This window comes from Panthera onca, chromosome A1 (assembly GCF_046562875.1).
Source record: "Panthera onca isolate mPanOnc1 chromosome A1, mPanOnc1 haplotype 2, whole genome shotgun sequence".
In the NCBI taxonomy this organism is placed as follows: Eukaryota; Metazoa; Chordata; class Mammalia; order Carnivora; family Felidae; genus Panthera; species Panthera onca.
In genome coordinates, this window is record NC_138339.1 from 11,717,330 (window position 1) to 11,739,491 (window position 22,162).

The 22,162-nt window shown below is 48.9% G+C and overlaps 1 protein-coding gene across 4 annotated transcripts in view; it reads left to right on the top strand.

Annotated features, from left to right (window-relative positions):
• The window catches only part of TRIO (trio Rho guanine nucleotide exchange factor), a 355,586-nt gene that overhangs the window by 268,080 nt on the left and 65,344 nt on the right, over window positions 1-22,162 (top strand). For all 4 annotated transcript variants that reach the window (XR_013554624.2, XM_060634370.3, XM_060634366.3 and 1 more), the window contains one exon: window positions 9,326-9,569. Coding sequence is in view for 3 of the 4 variants with exons in the window: in XM_060634370.3 (XP_060490353.1) it covers window positions 9,326-9,569 (244 nt within the window). In the remaining variant the exon portion in view is untranslated. The remainder of the gene's footprint in view (window positions 1-9,325; window positions 9,570-22,162) is intronic.

Genomic DNA, 22,162 nt, shown 5'->3' on the forward strand with positions numbered 1-22,162 from the left:
AGCAAGTTACTTTCCTCAGTTCTTGGGGTCTGCACTTGGGATGAGAATAAATAGCATGTGAGATTTTATAATGATAAGTCAAAATCTGGAGTCTGGAGAGGACATTCCCATTGGACCTTACAAAGAAGAGATGTGTTTGCTACCACATGAATGCCGGCTTTTGTGTGTTCTCTGCTTCCAAAACATTTTCTTGTAGCCATCTCCCTTTTTGTTCTAGTAGATATTTCAGAGTCATAGATGATTCAGGAAAACACATTTTGAATATTAGGAAACTACCTGCTTTTTTGAGTCAGCTTGTAAAATGCAGTTTCACTGAACTAGGCTTAACCAGAAAACCCCTTTGCCTCCAATGGCAGTAACTTTTCATGTCTCAAGGTTCTTTTCCACTCTGCAGAAAGTTTAAATAGCCTCAAGTTTAAACAGCCTCTGATGATATAGGCAGATAGATCTGGTGAGGGAAATTACTTAACCATATTCTGCCTGTTTGACTTAATTTTTGATGTCTGCTGTGAGTTAGTTGTTATCATGGACTTTGGTCCATTTCAGAAACTGGGTGGGGGGATGTTTTTGACTCGGCCTCTTGGAGACTTCTTAAGGGAGGGTTATCTGCCCAGCGCTGCAGTCATTCTCAGATGAGGCGCAGGATGTTTCTGGAAGGGTCTGTTAAGGAGCGGCTCCTGGAGACGCCCTCTTTCCAGGGAACACTGTTCACAGAGCTTGAGTAGACAGGTCACAGATACAAACCACATGCCCCATGAGCACATTTCTTTCCTTGAAAACATCAGTTTTAAAATATGGCATCTCTTTGTTCCAAAAGTAAGTTTAGCAGGGATTCTTGCCCATATTCGTGGTGCTTAATGCTGATGAAATGATCTTATGAAAATATAATTTGGATTCCAAAGAAATCAAGATTCTTATTCTTGCCAGATTCTTATCTCATTTGTCCTGCGTTTGTCTCCCTGAGGTAAGGAAGAGAATGCTGAGCCAGGCTTCAGGACATCGAGGAGATGGGGGAGGGCTGGATGGCCCTCACAGGGCCACCCAGCAGTGGAAAGCGAAAGCCAGAAACAAAATGTGGATTTAATTACCTGTTGGTGCCTAGGCGTTACTATTTCACATTAGGGCTGGATATGGAGGTGGATGTTTTTAGTGTATTAAAACAGCATTTTTAACCTTTTTTCTTCCTATTTGCCTTATTAGTCTGTGGTTTATTTCATATAACAAAAATTTATAGTATAAGGAAAGTAGAAAATACGGGAATGAAATATAGGCTACTCTAGAACCAAGCATCTTGAGGTCAAGATGAATCACCAAGGCAAGAGGAAGTCGCCTCTGGAAAGGCTGACCCAAGCCTTCGGGGGCCAGTGAGAGCTTTCTTTTACATCTAAGGTAATGCAGTTCTTACTTTTAATAAATGAGAAATTCATTTGAGACTGATACTTGGCATGAACTACCCTAAGCTTATAATATTAATATATGAATCCACGTATTTTAAAAAAAACAACAAATGGTTTTAGTTACTCTTATTGAAGCACGTACATAGCACTGGGTTGGGGATATGAGATTCTATGTAGTTTAAAAAGTCAACCAACTGTCTCTATGAAGCAACATTCTAACAGTAGGAACTTGGGTGGATTTATGTAAATTGCGGCATACATTTTTAAAACTGTGGCTGAATTCACATTTTTGAGAAAGGGAACCTGTGTTTAGCCTACTCAGGAAATACCACACACTTCCTTCCAGCCCCTGTCCCTTGTGTCCCTTGCGTACGTGGCACAGAGCAGCGTCCCTGGCACAGAGCAGCGTGGCCAGGAGTGAGGTGAGCCCCCGTCCGGAGCTCCAGCCGCTTCCCCTGGCTGAAGGTGCCAGAAGCTTTGCTCAGAGGAGGTCCTCTGCTGGCCTTGCCAGAGCCCCAAGCCTCCCAGGACCTTATGTAGGTTTTCCCCTGTGTGGGCATGAAATCGAGTCATTTTATTCAGAAGCCTTTCATCAGGACGGCACATGGTTTTAGTCCCCGCAGACAGGACACTCTGGCTTCAGAGTGTGACAAAGTAGTTACTCAGAGTACTGAACGTCAAGACGGCAGGTGGTTAAGAACAAGGAAGAGCCCGCCAGCCAGATCTCTGGGCTCTGCTTCTCCGCAGCCTTCAGCAGTTACCTCGCCTCTCTGTGCCTCAGTTTCCTCATCTCTAATTGGGGGACGGTGCCATCACCTCGGGGCTGTGGGCATGTACTGAGAACAGTGCCTGCCTCGCACGTACACAGTTGTTGCTGCGGCTTCCTCTTCAAAAGTGCTGCCTCCTCCCTCATTCCTGGACTGTTGATATTCATTACTGGCCGTTGCAGATTACTGCCTGTGTCATCCTCGCTGCCCTCGTATCTGCCCGCTCTTGAGCACAGTGCATTTGCAGCTGTGTGTTTGGAGCTGGAAGCTGCCTTGAGAATACATTGCTCGGTATTAGTGCCTGGACTTAGGCATTTTGGTGGCTCAGCAGTAAAATACCACATAATGGGCAGTCCCTGAAGAAGAGGGGGACTCTTGCTCAAAACATACCCCCCCACACACACACTCCCTTTAACCCACCTCGCTGCGTTGTGGCCACGCGCGCATAAAACGACTGCACGCGTTCCCAGGATAGGGTCGTCCGTCCACGGATACTCGCGGATCACCCAGTGTGTGCCAGCCCGGAACATGTAGGCGTGAGCAGGGTGACCAGGCCCCCGCCCCCGCCAGGGTGACGGAGCACACCTGCCTTTGTTCCTTCCTTTTGCTAATCTTTGTTTTCGGTCCTCCTAAGTGACTGTGGTTTTTGTAATTTTTATCAAGTGTTTTAAGCGCTTTCATAAAACCGCAAAGTGGAACGTAGTCTTTGATAGTTTTAATCAGAAAAAAATCCCCCACGCCAAAGTAGAAAGCCTCAGTTCTAAGAAAAGGTAGGTTTTTGGTTTGTTTGGTTTTTTTTAAATACAAAATTTGGAGAGAAATTTAACAAAAGCGTTTATAAAAGTAGTGGTGCATCGAGAAACGCTTTTTAATGTAAATTTGACGTACTGGTCAAAGTAAGCATCGTAGGAGGATGCCCGTTTGGTTCAGACGGGAGGCAGGGCGTTTACTCCAGCCGCGGTTCCTTCTGGCGAGAAGCCCAGTCAGCCGGTCGCTGGCTGTCGTACCTGCCCTCTTCCCATACCTGCGTCAGAGACGCGAGGCGTCATTTCACAGGGACTTCTCTGGACGAAAGATTGTGTTGCTCGCTCAGGAAGTTCAGCAAGCGGGCTCCTCCGGGTGAAGCGGTCTCACAGAGTTCCGGATGTTCCAGGGCGTGGCGGCCTGAGGGAGTGCGGGTGGTGTTCGGCTGTCTGCCCCCAGCTCCCGTTAACCAGTTAAGCTGGTCATCGGTCTGTTGGGCGGGTGCTGGCATCCCCGTTCTGGTGTGTCGAGTGAGGGGAAACGTGATGTTAGTGCAGGTCAGCTTCTGTGAAGCCCCGTACGAACTCGCTGTCCCGCCTCCAGTTGGCCTCACTTTCTACTTCAAAGTTTGCCCTTTTCTTAGGTGGGGCTTTTAAGTTTGCTTTTTCACATCAAATTTTCCATTCCACCTCATGTATATCACACAGTCAGGGAGGCCTTCCAAGAATGATTTTCATGTCAGAAAACCACCGTGCGACAATGTCAGTAAAGAATGAACACCCCTGAGTACCACACTCCGCTTTCTTTTCTGGATAAAATACTGGGTATGGTAGGCTGCTGCTTTGGGGGGAAAAAAAAAATCTTCTCACAGACTTTTTTTTTTTATGTGCGTGTGTAGTGAAAACCACAGAAAATTTACCATATTAACCACTCTTCAGTCCTCACAGATTTCTATGCTCGGTGTGTGAGAGCCCATCAGAGTGGTCCTCACTGAAACTCAGCAAATTTTGGTGAAGGGTTCTCCCGTGGATTTGGCCTCGGGGTCGGGGTGAGCATGGGCCCGGCGGCTCACACGGGTAAGGTGGTTGCTGGTACGCCCCTGTGTCCGTGAAGTTGCGCGGCGAGAAGCTTGGGTGGGTGAGAGCCAGGGATGTGACGCGTTTCCTTGGGGAACTCTTAGAGATGCCAGTGGCTGCCCCTCTCTCGTGAGCATCGCCAGTGACGGAGCCGTGTGCTCTCATCCTCTCTAACCAGGCAGCCAATCTTTGGTCTGCTGTGTGTGGAGCCTCCGCAAAACCACAAGACTCTTTTGTGAGGTTTCTGAATGACTGAACCGTGCTGGGTTGTAGGATGTGACTGTTCACAGAGTTGACACACTCTGTTCTTTAAGGAAAAATGGCTTTTATTAGACCACAATGCCCCTTTCCTTTTGAATTGCTCTCCGAACATTGGCCAGACACCCACCTGAGTTGATCTTCGGTTCTTGAAGTAGAATCGTTTGCAGCAAGGGCTGCGTGGTCCGCCATGCTAGTCGTAAAGAGCCCGCTCCTCCTCTGGCAGAAGCTGCCCCAGAACTCACCTGGGAGCTCGGTTATTCAGACCAGATGTTTGCCGTTGTCCCTCCAGAACTGTGTGTTCTTCTTGTACAACTGCCTCGTTGTGCACCAGAGAGGGGCATCTCCGAGGAGGGGTGGGCTGAGAATTCCCCAGCTGTGGGTCTCTTTTCGTTACTGCCTCTAACTGGGTTCAGGCAAAGCAACGACATAACACGGTTTCTCCAGAGAACATAAAAAATAAAATTCGGTGCCGCGTGGTGATTGTTGAAGGTTCACGTGCCGGCGACCAGAGAGGAGTGTTTCATCCGTTTGGGTGAAACTACAGCTTGTTCATTTTCAGTCATTCTGGAGAGAATTCAGGCAAAGGGACCCTGATTTGATGCTGCTAATTGTGCATCTGGGTCATTGGAGTTCCCTCCGTAGCCCTTGTAGTCTTGGAGGAGGCATTTCCTAGCTGGCTTCCGTGCTCCATGTGCTAAGGAGGGCGTTTTCACTGCCATGCTTTTTAGTCCCCATATTTGTCGTTTAAAGGAGAAAGGCCGAAAGATCAGGGGGAGGGGGAAACTGTCTTCTGATGTGAATTTCACAAGAGTTAATGTGAGTCATGGAAACTCAGATTTTCATAAATTGCAATCCTAAACTAAACGCATGTGGTGAGGAACCCCTCCTAGAAGTCCCTCAGACACACAGAAGTGAGAAAGATACTGGGAAAACTGTCACGGAGTATGGCTGGAAGGGAAAGTGAATTTTTAAACGAGATCAGTGGAATGGTAATTCTTGAGCACAGTAATGAAATCGGGTCACTGTTGGTAGCAGTATCACTGAAAACAAGTACGGTCTCGGTCATACTTAACGATGTATGTGATCTGAACTTTTTCCAATCAGGAATTTAATTCTTACAAGGTAGTAATGATTTACATTGCTCCCTCAAAATAGTTATTTTAAGTCTTTTATTTAAAAAAATTTTTTTTTTTTAATTAGCAAACTGGTTTTATTTATTTATTTTTTTAACGTTTATTTATTTTTGAGACAGAGAGAGACAGAGCATGAATGGGGGAGGGTCAGAGAGAGGGAGACACAGAATCTGAAACAGGCTCCAGGCTCTGAGCTGTCAGCACAGAGCCCGACGCGGGGCTCAAACTCACGGACCGCGAGATCATGACCTGAGCCGAAGTCGGCCGCTTAACCGACTGAGCCACCCAGGCGCCCCAGCAAACTAGTTTTAAAGGCAGGTTTTGTCGTAGGTTTAAAATATTCGGATGTGAACATTGAGACAGAAATGCACAGGACGTATGTGCTCTAGAAAACATCCAGTTAGCTTCCCCGCCCCTTAAAGATTTGTGCAGGAGATTCTCATGGTAAAACCAAGAAGATAGCGATGTTTTTAAACGATAATCTTAGTACTGTTTAAAAACTGATTCTTGTACTAGGTTTTGTTAGTAAGTTATCTGAGGTCTTTGAAAAAGAACTGTATGTAACTCAGTATGAGATTCTTTGTCCGAACAGGCTTGATTTTTATTTCTGATGCTCTGTCAAGTCCACAGATGTTTCCAATAGTGTTTGATTACTCTGTAAGGGGCTAAAGCATCCGTGCCAGAAACAAAGTCGAGCTTAACTCTCCTCCTCAGTCAGCCCCTTTCTCTCCTTCCCACCCTTCCCCCACCCACAGAACATACCACGTGGCCCAGAGCAGTCTGAAAAATTAATAAAATGCTCAAGAATGAAGCCAGCAAAGGCCTGGTGATGAGATAATGTGTCCTGAAGTTGTGCTTCCCAGGGCTGGGCGTGGAGAAATGGCAAGGCAGCCCTCAGGCGGGGGTTGTGCTGTGTACACACACACACACACACGCACACACGGGCAGGTCACTGGTGGCCACGGGGGAGCTCCAGCAGGCTGGAAGGGGGCCCCCAGGAAGTATGGGCCCCGAGGGGCCTCAGCACGCTGGACTCCATACTGGGCCTTGTCCACTGGTCGTGCCTTCCCTGGGACAGGAAACAGCCCTCGTTTTTGTTACAGGGATTAACCCCTTCCATAATGCCATAATGCAGGGTTTTACAAGGGAAATTCTCTCTCTTGGGCCTCTGCCTTTAACTCTTTTAACGTGAGCATCTTTGTTCACAGAGAAACGTGTAGGACTTAGCATGGGTTTCACACAGAGGAATTTATAAAATTTAGAAGGGATTCAACATTTGTGAGAAATTTCCTCTGTGGCCTAGCAAAGACAGTTCACTTTGTCGATATTTGTGTTGCATTATGGAGGAGTTTTGTTTTGTTTTGTTTTGTTTTCTGTGGTTGTCTTGTGGACATGTGTTTCTTATTGTAAATATCTAAACTTCTCTCAAAAGACCGGCTATTAGAACAGGAGGATACTGAACAGCATAGGGCATGACAGGGCCAGCAGGCTGCGGGCCTGTGCAGGAGGCACGGGTTCCCAGTTCTCTGCGGGTGGATCTGATCTGCAAGGCTTCTGGAACAAGGCTGCTTCCCAGCAGGAGGCCCAGGCGGTCCTTCACCCGCTGGCCACAGCCCAGCCCGCCTACTCCTCTGTCCCTGTGTGTTCTCTGTGCTGCTGCCCTTCAGGGCGACGGAAGCCTGGGTGTGCTGCACACTGAGCACAGGCAGAGTTCGCTCCTGAAGTCACAGGAGAAAAGCCCACGTTCCACTTCAATTTCTCAAATGTAGCGTCTGCATTTTTAGAGCAAGCCCATTTTGCGTTTTTCACTTCCGCAAATGTTTATCTGCTTGCGGGATACAAAGCACTGGGCGAGCTAGGCTTCAAGGCTATTCAGCAACCTCTTCGTATGATCCCTGTGCCTGCCATTGTTGGCACTGGGACTCGGGGATGACTGAGACGGGCCCCATCTCTCCCCTCACGGACCAGGCATGGAAAGTTCACAGAGAAATAACAAACCCGCTTAGCACCCCCTTGCTGGTGCTAAGGGCACGTGCGTGCGCTCAGACACACACACACACACACACACACACACCCCAAGACGTGGCTCATTTCAGAATTGAGACACGATTTATTTAAAAACCTAAGACAGGTGCAGGAGCAGCTTCTCAGAGGGCTTTGACAGGGGGCCTGGAATAGAGTGGGGACATGGGGGTTCTGAGCAGACGGATCTCATGGACACAGTGCAGGGCAGGACCTCCTCAAGGAAGACACGCTCCAGGCTGTGAAGCACATGAGGACAAGCAGCAGGGTGGGCGGGACCTGGCTGTGGGGGCTTGGGGGCTTTGAATCCCACACGAAGGAACGCGTGTGTCAGGTGCTTGAATGGGAGGCTCCGCATTTCAAAAAGGCAGCTGCCAGCAGTGTTCAGATGGCTTGGAAGGTGAGCCTGAAGTTAGGGAGGCCACCAGGAGGTCACCGCAAAATCCAAATGAAGCGTGGCACGGATGGGCAGAGGAAAGAAGTAATCCGAGACATGCCCTTAAGTTTATTTGATAGCGTTTGGAGAGAGAGTTTTTAGCTCGGGTGACTTGATGGTGAAACCATTATCCAAAAGGCAACATTGGAAGAGAAACAGATCGGGGAGGCGGGTAATGAGTCACGTCCTAGACTCACTGCTTTGGAGGGAAATGCCCGAAACAGTGACGAGAGTCCTCTCTAGCTGCTATCTGGGATGTCTGCGTGGGGAGTGATGGGCCGCACAGGGGGATGTGGTTACGGAGCCGCACAGGGGGATGGTGGACACGCAGCAGAGCTGGAACCTCCTGGGGCGATCTGGAGTGAGGGGCCGGCGAAACAGTCCAAAGATGGGGAGCGGGTGACAAGGTTCTTGTGTAGGAGGGATGTGTGTGTGTGTGTATACACATATATATACACGTATATATACATATATATGCATATATATACATATGTATACACACATATGCGTATATATATATATATATATACATATATATACATATGTATACACGCATATATATACACATACACGCATGCTGTCCCCGGGGCATGAACAGTGTAAGGGGCAGACAAATGGGACACAGGCCACAGGCAAATAGTGATCATGGCACTGTATCTTTCTGGAGTTTGTGAATGTGCTTCAAAGGGCCTAAGAATTAGTTGAGTTCTAATTTACAGAAAATGGGAGTGAGCTTAATGGGAGGGGAGAGGTGTGGAAAGGAGCCTCGGACCAGAAAGCACATAGCATAGGGAAGTAAGCCAGTGTCCACAGAGCGTACGGAATGGCATGCTAAAACACGGCATGGGAAGACGGCTTGGAAAGGACCCGGCGGGAGTGCCCGCTAAGAGGTATCCTGGGGGGTGGGGGGGTGGAGAGGAGCTCTTGGAGGGACTGGAAGAGAGAATAAGGCATGCACTGCCCATATGTAGGGATCTCATGACCGCTTCGGTCTCCCTGCTGCGCGGCTGCTCCCTTTTTCAACCAAGTGGTGCCAGAGAGCCTCCCACTAATAGCCTGGCTCAAACACGGAGTGGGAACTGAAACTTCAAGTAAAACTATCATGTTGTCACCGTATGATGCAGTGATCCCCCAAGCAGCCTTCAGTTTTCACTAGTTTGCCCTATGTTTAAAAAGGATTATATAGCACATTTTGAGCAGGGAGATAATGATGTCTCAGGCACAAAAAGATAGGGACGCTCATATGGAAAATTGTATCGGATTCTAACCGTGAAACCCTCAAAAATCATAGCCATACAGTAAAACACGGAAAAGCGAGTAACTGCCCCCGTAATTCCAGAGGGAAGCGAAGGGGCAGTGCAACCGGGGAGCCCCCGCTCAGGTGGTGGCCAGTCACTGCCCCAGCCCCGGCTCTTGCTGGCCCAGCTCAGCCTCGCCCGCAGGGGCTGCGGTGACGGGAGCTCACTGACGTGTCCCTCTCCCTCCCCAGCTCTCCGGTGGCTGCGAGCTGACGGTGGTCATCCACGACTTCACCGCCTGCAACAGCACGGAGCTGACCATCCGCCGTGGCCAGACCGTGGAAGTGTTGGAGCGGCCCCACGACAAGCCTGACTGGTGTCTGGTGCGGACCACCGACCGGTCCCCCGCCGCGGAAGGCCTGGTCCCCTGCGGCTCTCTGTGCATCGCCCACTCTAGAAGCAGCATGGAGATGGAGGGCATCTTCAACCACAAAGGTAGGGATCGTGAGGCACGGCTGGCTCGTGCCCAGCTTCTGCCCCCGCTTCTTTGCAGCCTGGTGAGGGGTATGGTCTCTCCTCGTCACTCGTGCTTCCCTCCATTATCACTGTGTCTCTGGGCTTTTCTAATCCATCAAGAGCTGGAGTGGAAGTGAAGATTTCACCTGTTACTCAGGCCAAAATGGTATCAGTTTGGAAAAAGAGAGAGGGCTCTTCTTCTGGGGCCAGTGTCGTTCATAAATTGAGAACACGGAAGGTGCGGTTCCTCTCCAGGTGATGAAAGCAGGTAGGGAAGGGGGGACCGTATTCAGCGTCTCCTTAATCAGGTTTTCACATTGTGCTTTCTTTGTTTTGTTACCGTGAAATCCCAGAAAAGCAAGCATGCAGGCCCTGAGTGCAGCCAGGCCTCCTCCTACCTTGTGAAGTATCTCTGAACATCCCAGACTGCCCAGGCTCGCCATGCAGAGTGGGAACGGAGCTGGGCTGCCAGGGAGAGGGTGCGGGTGGGCAGGGCCGTGGCTGTGCTGTGACTGTGGCAGGAGGGGCTTTTGAAAGGTGCACTTTTCCCCTGAAATGACAGGGCATTTGAAGCAAGCAGCGTTTGGCATTCCTTAGTGATTCCTCTATTTAAAGGTAACCGTGGCAAGACTGTTTCTCCAAGTGTGTCTGGATGGGTCACTAATGGGCTCCTAGTGACAGTACGCGAGCATGTTTGTCCCAAATGTCCAGGTTTGGAGCTACTGAGCACTTCCGGTGTGGCCAGTCTGAACTGAGCTGTCCTGCAGGTACAAAATACATGCTCGATTTCAAGACCTCATATGAAAAAAAAAAAGTGTAATTACTTTACAGTCGTTATAGGTTGAAATGGTAATATATTTTATAGAGTGAGTTAAAGTTTTATTATGGTTAATTTAATTTCCTATTTCCTTTTACTTTTTAAAATCGTAGCTACTAAAAATTTTTATACATTGCATGTGCAGCTTGCGCTATGTTTCTTTTGGACAGTGCTGGTTTCATCTCAGTGAAAAGCTCACTTGAGACTTCAAGCCCTTTTGAGAAACACTGGTCATTTATAGCTTCTAGAAAAGTGTAGAATGTGTAGAGTTCATCTGCTTTGAACCATATTACGTCAGTCTTCATTTCTCTGAAGTACTGGCAAATGGCAGATTCTTGCAGATCTGGGGATATGCAATTTGTTTTCTCTTCCTGAGAGAACAACCCTATACTCTGCCATATTCTGGTTCTTTTTCTATTAATTTTGCAATATTCTGGTCACTCCCTCCATTTGTTATCTGTGCCCGCTTTGCATTTTTCATGACATGTCTTGAGGACCATCTTCTGGCTGCAGAGGTACGTTTCACTCATTGCGTTGAGCTCAATGAGACTGCACAGGACACAGCTACTGATTGATTAGCTCACCTTGTTAATTGTAGGCACAACCGTGTTCCAGATCCCTCAGGGCCTAACAGTGACCTGATTGTCATCCCAGTAAGAAACTAGAAGAATTGAGCTATCATTCCTTCAGGGATCCAAACAGAAGGAGAATTTTCAGATTTTGGCCAAAGGCCAGGATGTCCGCTCTCGTTCCTGGCAAAGCTGCCCATGAGGTTAGAGCAGCGCTGGACTCCCCCTCGTGTGGCACTCGAGTGCCAGTGGCGGGGGCCGGGGGGTGGTCTGTGCTGGGTTAGCCTGTTGCCACGGGGTTTCCAAAGTTACATCATATATTTAGGTCCCTGAGTTTGACTTGAAAATAAAGTACAACTTTTCCCCTTGAGTTGATTATACAGAGGAGCCCTGGTGAACTCCAGCCACAAATAAAACTCGTTCTGAAAGATTTCTTTTCATATGTGCCTTTCCCATGGTGTGTTCTTTGCTTCCCAGTGTTCACAATTGCAGGCTAGCCAAGAAGAAAGAACTGTGTATTTATCGCACTTGACTTTGTCCTGAAGAGTTGTTACAGAGGTTGGGTTTTTGCTGCTTTTTAGAATTAAGTACCAGTTCATTGGCTGGGGCTTTTGTCTCCCCTATTCTGTGACGCTCTAGCCCCTGAGAAGTTCTGCCTTGCCCCTCAGAAACCCTGTCACGCTCTTTCTTGAACAAGAAGATGTTGCTTCATTCAGTAAAACCCGTCGTGAACTAACAGCTCGTCCAGTAGATGGGAGCTCAGAAACCTTACCCATTTTTAACATTTTTCCTGCATTTGTATTTTTCCTATAATGCAAGGACACTCTTAAGATTGCTCACTTGCTATGTTAGGACTGGGACAACGGGGCAATAGATTAGAAATCTTCCTCTGGGCTCTGTGACAGGCCTCTGCCAGAGCATCCTGTCCCTGTTCAAGTCCAGGAAATGTGACCATAGTGACCAGGGTCTCCACCTAGGAGAAGGGGCCTTCCTCAAATAGATGAGGATCTGGGAACGAAGTCCAAATAAAAGACACAGACTTGCGGGACCAGAAGCCACTGCCACCTGGGGAAACGGGAGATCTTGATTTGCTTCCGCTCAGCCCACAACCCTTCTTGCTCTTACGTGGGAAGGTGGGTGTGCCACTGTAATCGCTTGCACGTTGGGGTGTGCTGGGCCCTTCGCCCTTTTGCACACATATGTCTGCTACCCGACATCTACTTTTGGGCCCTGGGTTGGGCTTGAAGAGTGCTGCGGTGAGGACTTACGTGTGGCCCCTGCTCTCTGAGGACTCGCTGCTTGTCACTGGCATGTCTCCTCCTGACAAGAAAGCAGGTAGTCTCGCCTTCCACGTTCTCCCAGACTCCTGAAAGTTAGGGAGCTGTCGTCAAGTGTCTGTCTCTAGTCGCCAGATAGTTTCTTAAGCGCCTTCCATCATTCGCTGCTCTGACCTTCCAGGCAGGAGGCACATTTACTAATTTCTGATTCCAAAATTATCTCAGCTTTACTGCTTCAATAATTTATCTAATAACTCCCTAGTCCAAACAACTTAGATTTCCGAACATTTCAGATGTAAAAGTCATGCCTGTTAAGGTCAGATGTCTGTTTATTTGGTTGCGAATGATACTTGAAACGCTGCAGTGTGAATGTGAGTATAGACACCTCATCCAAGAAGGGCCCAGGACTCACTGTGAGCACTGCCTGTGCTCACTCAGCGGTTTTCAAGCACCGCGAGGACCGGAAGTGCTTTTATTTTCTGTAAACTTGAGCAATGTAGGGAGATATCAGAAATGTAACTTATCTTGGGGGCGCCTGGGTGGCTCAGTCAGTTGAGTGTCTGACTTCGGCTCAGGTCGTGATCTCATGATTCATGAGTTCGAGCCCCACATCGAGCTCACTGCTGTCAGCGCAGAGCCTGCTTCGGATCCTCTGTCTCCCTCTCTCTGCCCCTCCCCCACTTGCGCTCTCTCAAAAATAAATATAAAATATATATGTGTATACACACACACACACACACACACACACACACACACGCACACACACATATATCTTATTTTAAGTAAACAAGAAACGTAATTGCTCAGTTTGTTTTCCAAAGAGATAGTTTCGCATCCGAAACAGGGTGCGAACGTTCCAGGGTGAACGTTCTTCGGTTGAGAAATGCTTTCCATTTTGTGGGGGAGTCCCGCACAGGCAGGTTGCTGGCAGAGCGCACTTAGTAGACCGGTGACATTGGTGACCGAGTGTCAATCCTGTTTTGCTCCGGTGGCCAGTCTACCTTCTTCACAGCGTCGGTGACACTGGCTCAGCAGACACCCCACACGCTGAGGCAGAATAAGGACTCAGCAACGCCTCGTGCTCATCCGGTCTGGTTTGTGTTGGCGGTTTATACCGTCACCGTTCCATCAGAATCTCTGGGCTCAGGGCCTGGACGCAGACACCGTGCCCAGCGAGTCTGATGTGGCGCCCGGCCTGGCGGGCACCGGCCTCCCACGCTCCCCTGGGTAACGCGTGTGGATTTACTGCCGAAATAGGTGCCGTGTAATCATCTTTAATCTCTTCATAAATCCGAGGGATTTTCTTTCCTTCTGCCCAAACTTGTAAAACTTGTCACTTTTCTACATTCGTTTACTTAGTCTTGATCACAGAAAGTAAACAGGAATATCAGAAATGTTCTTTTTTTCTGATGAGGCCAGTTGAAAACATCCCCGTTTTTATGCTGCTCTAGACGGAGTGGTTCGGCTTCTCTGTTTCTTCACAACCGTGAAGTTTGTGCTTGAGAGTTTCGCTGTGCTTGAGAGTTTCGCTGTAGGTTCAGGGGGTAACCCAGCTGTCACCCAGCCATGCGGGGGGCACGTGACAGGTGCCAGAACCCAGAGCTGGTGGTGACGCACATTATTTTTCTACGTGGTACAATGCACGTAACGTAAAAGTTACCGTTGTAACCCTTTTGAAGTGTTCACTTCAGGGGCATTGAGTTCATTCCCATTGCCGTGTCCCATTACCACAGCCCATCCACGGCTCTCTCCGTCCTCCCATTCCCCTCCCCGGCCCCGGGCCGCCCGGTTCTGCTTCCTGTGTCTATGTCTACTGTCTATGACAGTATTTCTCCTTCTGCCACTGGCTTATTTCACCCTCAAGTTCACCCCTGTTGTTGTGTATGTCAGAATGCCCCTCTGCTCTGAGGCTGAATAGTGTTGCATTGTGTGTGGAGACCACGTCTGTTTCTCCCCCCACCCACTGGTGGATCCCGGGGCTACTTCCAGCTTCCGGTCATCGTGAGTGATGCTGGTGACCAGGAGCGTTCAGATCTCTCAAGTCCTCGCTTTCAGTGCTTTGGGGAGTGTACCCAGAAGTGGAGCTACAGAGTCCCGTGATGATGTTTCGAGTTTCCTGAGCTTGCCACCACACGTGGTTACCTTGACCTGAGTCATGCGTTTCGGGCACACCGTCCCTTCCTCAGTGCCACCACTGACGCTGGCCCGCAGACCTCCCGGTGCCAGTGCTCACGCCTGCCTTACTGCGGCGAAACGCAGACCCCCTCATGCTGCACCTCAAGTTTCTTCGGGGACTTGCTGTCGCTCCCAGCCTCCTGCTGTGTCCTACAGGGCCTTGCGCCTCGCACGCATGTGTGTGCGTGCACACACACACACACACCCCACGTGTGCACCTGCCCTCTCTTCCCCTAGTGTGGTATGTCAGGTAACAGGAGGGGTTTGTCTTAATCCCTCGCCCCTTCCTGACATTCTCTGCCTCCTCTTACCAAGTAAATGAAAAATCTCAAAGGAAAAAAATAAATTTATCCAGTGAGTCTGTGGAGGTGAGGGGAGAACAGAATAAATCTTGATGCAGTTAACAAGTGTTACAGCACAAAGGCTAACCTGAGAAGGTCCTGGGGAGATGAACTTGGACCCAAGACCCACGAGGAAACACATAGAAAATCAATGAAAATGCTTTAAAACAGATTTCAGTACGAGCATTGGGCACAGACATGGTGTCAGACTTACAAATGTGATTGAGGAGGTACAGACACATAGGTTGTAAACAACAAGACTGATGAGGGAGGCAGAGAACCTCTTCTTGGCACTGAGAGTGAGTGAGAACGGAGAGAAGGGGCCGGATCGTGGGGCATCCGGGGGAGCTTTACGCTGAGGCCCGGAAAGGGGGCGGGTTCTGCTGGGCTGCTGTCTCAGCAGGGGTCTGCATGGGGGATGAGCATCCAGTTCCGTTCTGTTTTACGTCCTTTACGTTAAAGATTCACACTTTGCATGGATATGTTTCCTGTGACCATGGGGCCTTCCTCAAGGTGGAGAGACATGGGCATGCCTGGAGGTCAAAGCTCCACGTCTGATTCTCGGGGAACCCCTGACCATAACCACTATATGTAAAATTAATACGTGTTTCCCTTGAGGCCCGAAATGCAGTGCACGTGAGCCCCTGTCCCCCCTCCGGGGCCATCCCCTCCCCTGGGCCCTGTCTTCAGCCTCCCCGCCTCAGCATCCGGGCCCTGTGAGCTGTTGGCTCTGTCTGTGGCCGCCCCACCACCACCACCACCCCCTCCCCAGCTTTGGGAGGAGGCCAAGTCTCTTCCATCGTCTCAGCTCCCATGTCCCTTGGTCCCCTTTTATGGAAATGAGACCAGGTGACAGGAGCTTCCTAGAGGTTTGCAGGTAGTGGAAGGGAATGACTCGGAAAGCTACCAGGCGTGTCCTCTCCCAGGGACTCCCCGCCTTCTCCCGCCTGCACTCCCAGCCTGTGCCCGTGGTCTGCTGGCCCCGAGCTCCAAGGGTATGTGGAAGCTTTTCCCTCCTCAGAATACAAGCAGATACTAAGATTCCTCACCCCTGTCCAAACCGCTTTCCGGGCTCCCAGCACTGCATCAGCCTAGTACGGGGCAGCTGACAGACATCGTGTCCTGTGCTCACAGGAGCCATGGCCTCGTCCTGTGCTCTCCATCCCCGCCCCCAACCCCGCCCCGACCACCGCCCAGAGAAACGGCAGCTCTGCGAGACTGAGGTGCTTCTCTAGAAATCTCCGTGACCAAGAATAGAGCTCCCCTGCCCGAGGAGAGAGGCCTCTTGCATCTCCCCCGGGATACTGGGGATGAGTCGGTTCAATTGTGTTCAACTCACACGTGAGTTTCCCAAATCGTGAAACACTCGGCCCCAAAGGGGAATCGGCCTCCTACCTCTTATAACTGCTTAGTGACTTTTAAATGACCTCGTAAGTTTTCAAAAAATGGAGGGCCTCGAAAAGGCATTAGTGCTGTTAAAAAATGTGGTTGACTCTATTGTGGTTTTGGTGTATTTAGACATCTACTTAATGCCAGATTGCCACTGTTAATCAGAAAACACACCCCAGGCATATGCATTTCAAACCTATATCTGCCCACATACTCTTTAAAAATATATATAATGGAAGGCATATATACTTTTTCAAAAAAATTAGCTTGGAAAAGAGCAGATTTTAGTCAGTCAGAACAGCTGCTAATGTAAATCCCTGTGGGAAGAGGAACCACACCAAGAACAAAGAGTGGTCCCTCTTCTGAGCCCCCTGCAGCCACAACGGGGTGATCCGTCCAAGACCTGTGATTAAGGACCGTGTTCTGTGCAGCATGTAATTATGGAGCCTCACAAGTGGGCCATTACTCTCTGAATGCTTCATGTTGGAGGTATTTTCATGTTCCAACTTTACATTAAAGTGTTTATTAAAACAGGAAAAAACCATGAGCAGGTATTGACAGTGTCCATATTAAGATGATCACAAAATTATATACATAGCACAGTCATAAACAATGAGAAAACCGTCTTCCCACACTTGCTTTAAATGGCCACGGCACAGTGTTTAGGGAAAGAAACCTAATCAGGGGAGAAGGGATCACCAGGGACCGTCGGAGGCCGCTCTCCTCAGCATGATGCACAGGCTGGGGGTGTGGCTGCAGGTACAAGGCAGGAGGCATCTGCTTCCCGCTTCTCTCTGGACCGCAGTTTTCCAGCTGCCTCCTCTCTGACATTTGTGCATTTCAGACATTGCAATTTATTAGACAAACTGGGATTTCTCTTTTAAATGTATTCACTCTCATTAGGGTCTGCAGGAGCTGGGGGAAATTACAGAGATGATGTGTTTGGTAAGCAATTGTGTAAGAGTACAGTGTGCTGGTTTTCATTAGTGTTTTGGACGCGAATAGATGCTGTCCACAGCGGGAAACAACAGTATATCGGTCGGACTGACTTTGCGCTTGTCTCCACGATTTATTTAGTAGCTCCTGGCTCCGAGAACACCTGATAAAATAGCACCTAGGAAGTGTGTGCCAGCCAAACCCAAGTGTATTTTGGCTTTTGCCTCTCTCTTCCTTCTGTTCAGAGAAGCATGAGATGACTTTGTAATTATGTTCCAGCACTCACTTTCCTATGAATGGTGAGAATTTTGGTAGATTTGACCGTAAATCCTTAAAGTCGAGCTGCCCCTGCAAGGAGAAGGGAAAATACCTCGGGAATTCCAGCTGATTCTGGGGAAGTGGGCCCTGACAGGTTCGGAAGCACAAGTGCGTGAGGAGAGCTCTGGTGCCTCTGTTCCCAGGAAAATGAACGTGGCTGTACAACTTGCATGCAATTCCAGCAACCCCACGTTCAGAACTTCCATTCTAAACAATAGAAGAAAAAGCCAGATTTTAAACCTTACTTGTAGACGTTTTGCATTTCGCACCAAAAATTAAATCGCGAAAAGGTGTAAACTGAGAAGTCTTACTCCCAGTCCCGTCGGCTGTGTAAGGAGTAAGGATGACCATTTTATTCATTTCTTCCTCCTCCTTCTGGTATTTTGTGTAGCAAGTACAAACATTCACTTATTCTTGCCTCCGTTTTCTTACGGGAAAGGTAGCATATTTTGGCCTTTTTCAGTCGGTCATGTCTTTCAGAAACGGCATAACCTCGTTCCTTCTGACGGGTGTGTTGGACCTGGTGCGTCCCTCGGGGGTGCACGTGGGCCATGCCATGCGGTTGGCAGTCCCCTGCTGTCACAGGCACACTGTGGCCGTGTTCTGTGCACGCCGTCACCCTGCTCCCTGCACAGGTTTACTGTCAGGTGGAATTCTCAAAGTCCAGTGCACGGGTTGAAGGGTAAATGCGCTCATGGAAGCAGACTTTTGAAGAAGAATCACCTGAATCATAAATTAACTACATCAGAAAAATAACTACATCATAAAGGTGCCACATAACGACATTTTGTTTTATATATTTTTTAATTTCGATAGGAGTCATGAAAATGGGATCTGTACCAAACCCCTTGAGTTCTCTCGTTTCATTTTACCCACTTAAGGGGGTGGGGGGGGGGGACCTTTGAATAAGGTCTCTCTTTAAAGTCATTCATATAAATTAAATCATAAGTTTCTGTGTGACTCGAGCGAGGTGAGATTTTGGTGGCCATATTCCACAGGACTCCATGCAGGAGCATACTATGGGATGTTACTGTAAATAATATTTCACCAGTATCCGCTTTTATTCCAGATTGAGTCGAAAGGGTGCCAATTAGGAGTTTGCCACTAAGTGTTAAGTGGTGGTAGAAGCTTCCAGAGAATCAACAGCTGTTTGTAGTGCCTCTGTTTTGCCTCCCCTTCGTGCAGAGCCACTCAGGAGTCCAAATCACACCGTCACCTCTGAGAAACACATTCCTGAAATGGCGCTGTCTCTGGGTCTTCTAAGGGGCTTTAAAGCCTCCGCACGTTCTCTGCGCTTTCTGAAGGATTCAGTTTATCATTAACGTTTCGCAACGAATTTTGAAAAATACTGTTTTCAAGTAGGTCCCCAACCTAAAAGTTGCTTCCTTCTTTATTGACACTACAGGAGGGTTTTGGAGGGGACAGAACTGGGCTGTGCAGGGCTGGAGGTCAGTCAGACGGTTAAGGAGGCTGACCTTTCAACTGTCGCCCCCACAGCCAGCTCTGTCTGGAAGAAGGACCCTTCCTGGTGTTCTGTGTGGACCAGAGCAGGGCAACCCTGGAATCTTCCAAGTTGCTTTAGTGTCTGAGCCGTTGAGAGCGTTTTAGTGTAGTCTGACCAGCAGGGACAGGATTGCTTTGGGCAGCTTGGTAATTCCATAAGGCTGACAATTCCAGGAGGTCATCATTTTCCCACAACTTTTCTAGTCACGCTCAGGACAGGAGGGGACCCACCATATGTATTATTTGAGAGACCCTTTCAAAGATTTAAGAGGGCTTTAAACAGGCTCATTTGCCTTGGCTGATTTGCAAGGCAGCTCTGGAATTCTGTATTATTTTTAATGGTAATGTAGCATTGTGCGTCCCCTTGCATCTTTTCCTTTCCCACCCCTTTTCCTGAGTCTGTAGAGCTTTGAATCTACTAGAAGGAAAGAATACTGATGTGCTGTTCTTAGAGATTAGTTTCCTCCTGTCTCAGGAATAATCAGACCATTCCAGCCCTGGGTTATGGAGCAGATTGTTACCAGACAAGGGAGGAGGGGTGTATTAGTCAGCTCTGGTTACCAAAATACCACAGACTGCACGGCTTCAACAACAGCAATTTATGTTTTCATAGTTCTGGAAGCTGGAATTGCAAGGCGACGGCACCAGCAGGGTCGGTTTCCTTAAGGCCTCCCTCACTGGCTTGCAGACGGCCATCTTCTTGCCGTGTCCTCACGTGGTCCTCCTGTGTGCGCGTCCCTGGTGCCTCTGTGTGTTTAAAGTTCCTGTTCTTACAAGGACTCCAGTCAGATTAGGACCCACCCTAACAGCTTCATTTTAACCCAGTCACCTCTTTAAAGGCCCAGTCTCCACCTGTGGTTACATTCCTAGGAACTGTGGGTCAGGACTTCAACATACGGATTTGGGGGCAGGGGGGCCAGTCAGCCCATAGCAAAGGGTACTGTTGGAGCCCCGTAGTGGAGGGGATGTGTTGAGGGCTTGCGGTGTGCCAGGCACTGTGCTGCTCTTCTCTACATTTAGTCCTCAAGATGTACCCCAGTGCCCCCATTGTCATCCCATTTGATGACGAGAAAGTGGGGGCATAGAGGAATTAACTTGGCCACAAGTTCTTGACCACTGTGCATCCTGCTCTCCACACAAGCTGGAAGGAACCTTTGGTCCAGGGAAGAAGGTGTAGCTTCTAGAGACAAACTCAGGTGCCCGAGACCAGCCATCGTTGGTGGAAGAGCGGATTCCAGAAGCTGGTCTCCAAAGTCCACTGTCCCCAAGGCCGTGCCTTCCTGGAGCCATAGGTACATTCCTGAGAGCCCACGCCACCCCCCCCCCCCCCCCCGGCAATCCCTTTGTCTGAGAAGGTTCCGTTTTGACTTCCTCATTTAAATGATGATAATTCCAGTTGCCTTCCATCACCCAAAGAGGTCCTCTTCCTGGGAACCCACCCTTCTTTTCTTTCCTTTGAGACACTTCTCTCATCTTCCCCCTCCTCTAGCGGAGCACCGGGCTGTATCCGCAGTGAGCGTCTTGTGATAAATGAATGGAACCACCATTCGCAAAAGGAAGAATTTTCTCCCCACCAGCCCCCTGAAAACAATCAAAACCTGCCACTTGGTTTTTCTTGCAAACTCTGGAGAAGTAGGCTTCCTGTCGGGTCTTCCCATTCTCCCTCCCTCGGTGGTTTTGTGGTCTACCCCACTCGAGTTTAGCAGAACTGGGACATCAGAGCATGTATTGGCCACAAGGGGTTGGTGACATTGCTCTAATTTTTTGAGCACTGTTGTTTCTGTTGTTTTTTAGGGAACACGTTTGTGAGGTTTCCCATCTCATGTTGCCATTCTGCAAATAACCCACAGTGCTGATGCAAACAGAGAATGTCACACAGTGAGTTAAAGTGAAACGTAAAAAAGGAGTACTTGAATGTGTGTTTTGTTACAGTAAGAGAAAAACTCACATCGTTTGTGAAAAGATAGTAAGGAAAGCAATGAAAAGGAGCCTATCGAATTTTTGGCACCCAGAGGTAGCGTTTGAATGCCTCAATAAAGGTGCTTTTGTGGATTGGCAACTGTGCTCGAAAGCAGCAGGAAATAATGTGCTGAATGGAGCCCTAAGAAGCAGGACTTAGTCATCCCACCCGCTCCCTCCAGAGCGGGCCGTGTTATCTGTGGGCTAAGAAACCGGACAAAACACCCTCTAAACAGGAGTATCTTTGTGCGTGGAACCTGAGAAGCCCAACCCGGGTGCCGCAGCTGTTTGGAGGCCAGCGCCGCGGACATGCTGCGCAGAGGGGAGACGCCGGGGACGGGGAGCGGGCCGGAATCGCTGTCCTAGGAAGCGTGGGCTCCAAGATCCCCGTGTCCGTGACTGTGGGACCCGTGTGGCTCCTGTAATTGGGGTTCGGAGCCAGCTTGAAGAGAGGCTACCAAAAACTCAGCAGGGTTATGAAGGGCGTTCAAGTCTCAGGAAGACACTAGTAATTTTGAGAGGAAATTATAGATACTATTCCTCAGAGTTAGGTCATTAGGGTTTCAATATCAAAATGTAGTCGATAATGCACTGCATATTCCATCTTTTGCCTTTGAGGTTTTGGGGGACCTTTTCATCGTATTTTAGCTGCCTAATTATTAATGTATGTTTCCTCTTTGGAATACAAAGACTTTAGACCCTGTGGCTCATCTGAATTCTAGTTTTACAAAAGCTTCTCTTCTAAATTTTTTTTTAATGTTTATTTTTGAGAGAGAGAGAGAGAGAGAGAGAGACAAGAGTATGAGCAGGGGAGGGGCAGAGAGAGAGGGAGACACAGAGTCTGAGGCAGGCTCCAGACTCTGAGCGGCCAGCACACAGCCTGACGTGGGTCTCGAACTCATGAACCGCAAGATCATGACCTGAGCCAGAGTCGGTCACTTAACTGACTGAGCCACTGAGGCACCCCAGAAATAGCTTTCTTTTTATGTATGTTTTTAGTTCTGATTTTAAAAGCACCATTTGTGGGGGCACCTGGGTGGCTCAGTTAAGCGTCTGACTTCGGCTCAGGTCACGATCTCACGGTCCCTGAGTTCAAGCCCTGCGTTGGGCTCTGTGCTGACAGCTCAGAGCCTGGAGCCTGCTTCGGATTCTGTGTCTCCCTTTCTCTCTGACGCTCCCCCGTTCATGCTCTGTCTCTCTCTGTCTCAAAAATAAATAAACATTAAAAAAAAAGCACCATTTGTGGGGTGCCTGGGTGACTCAGTAGGCTAAGCATCCAACTCTTGAT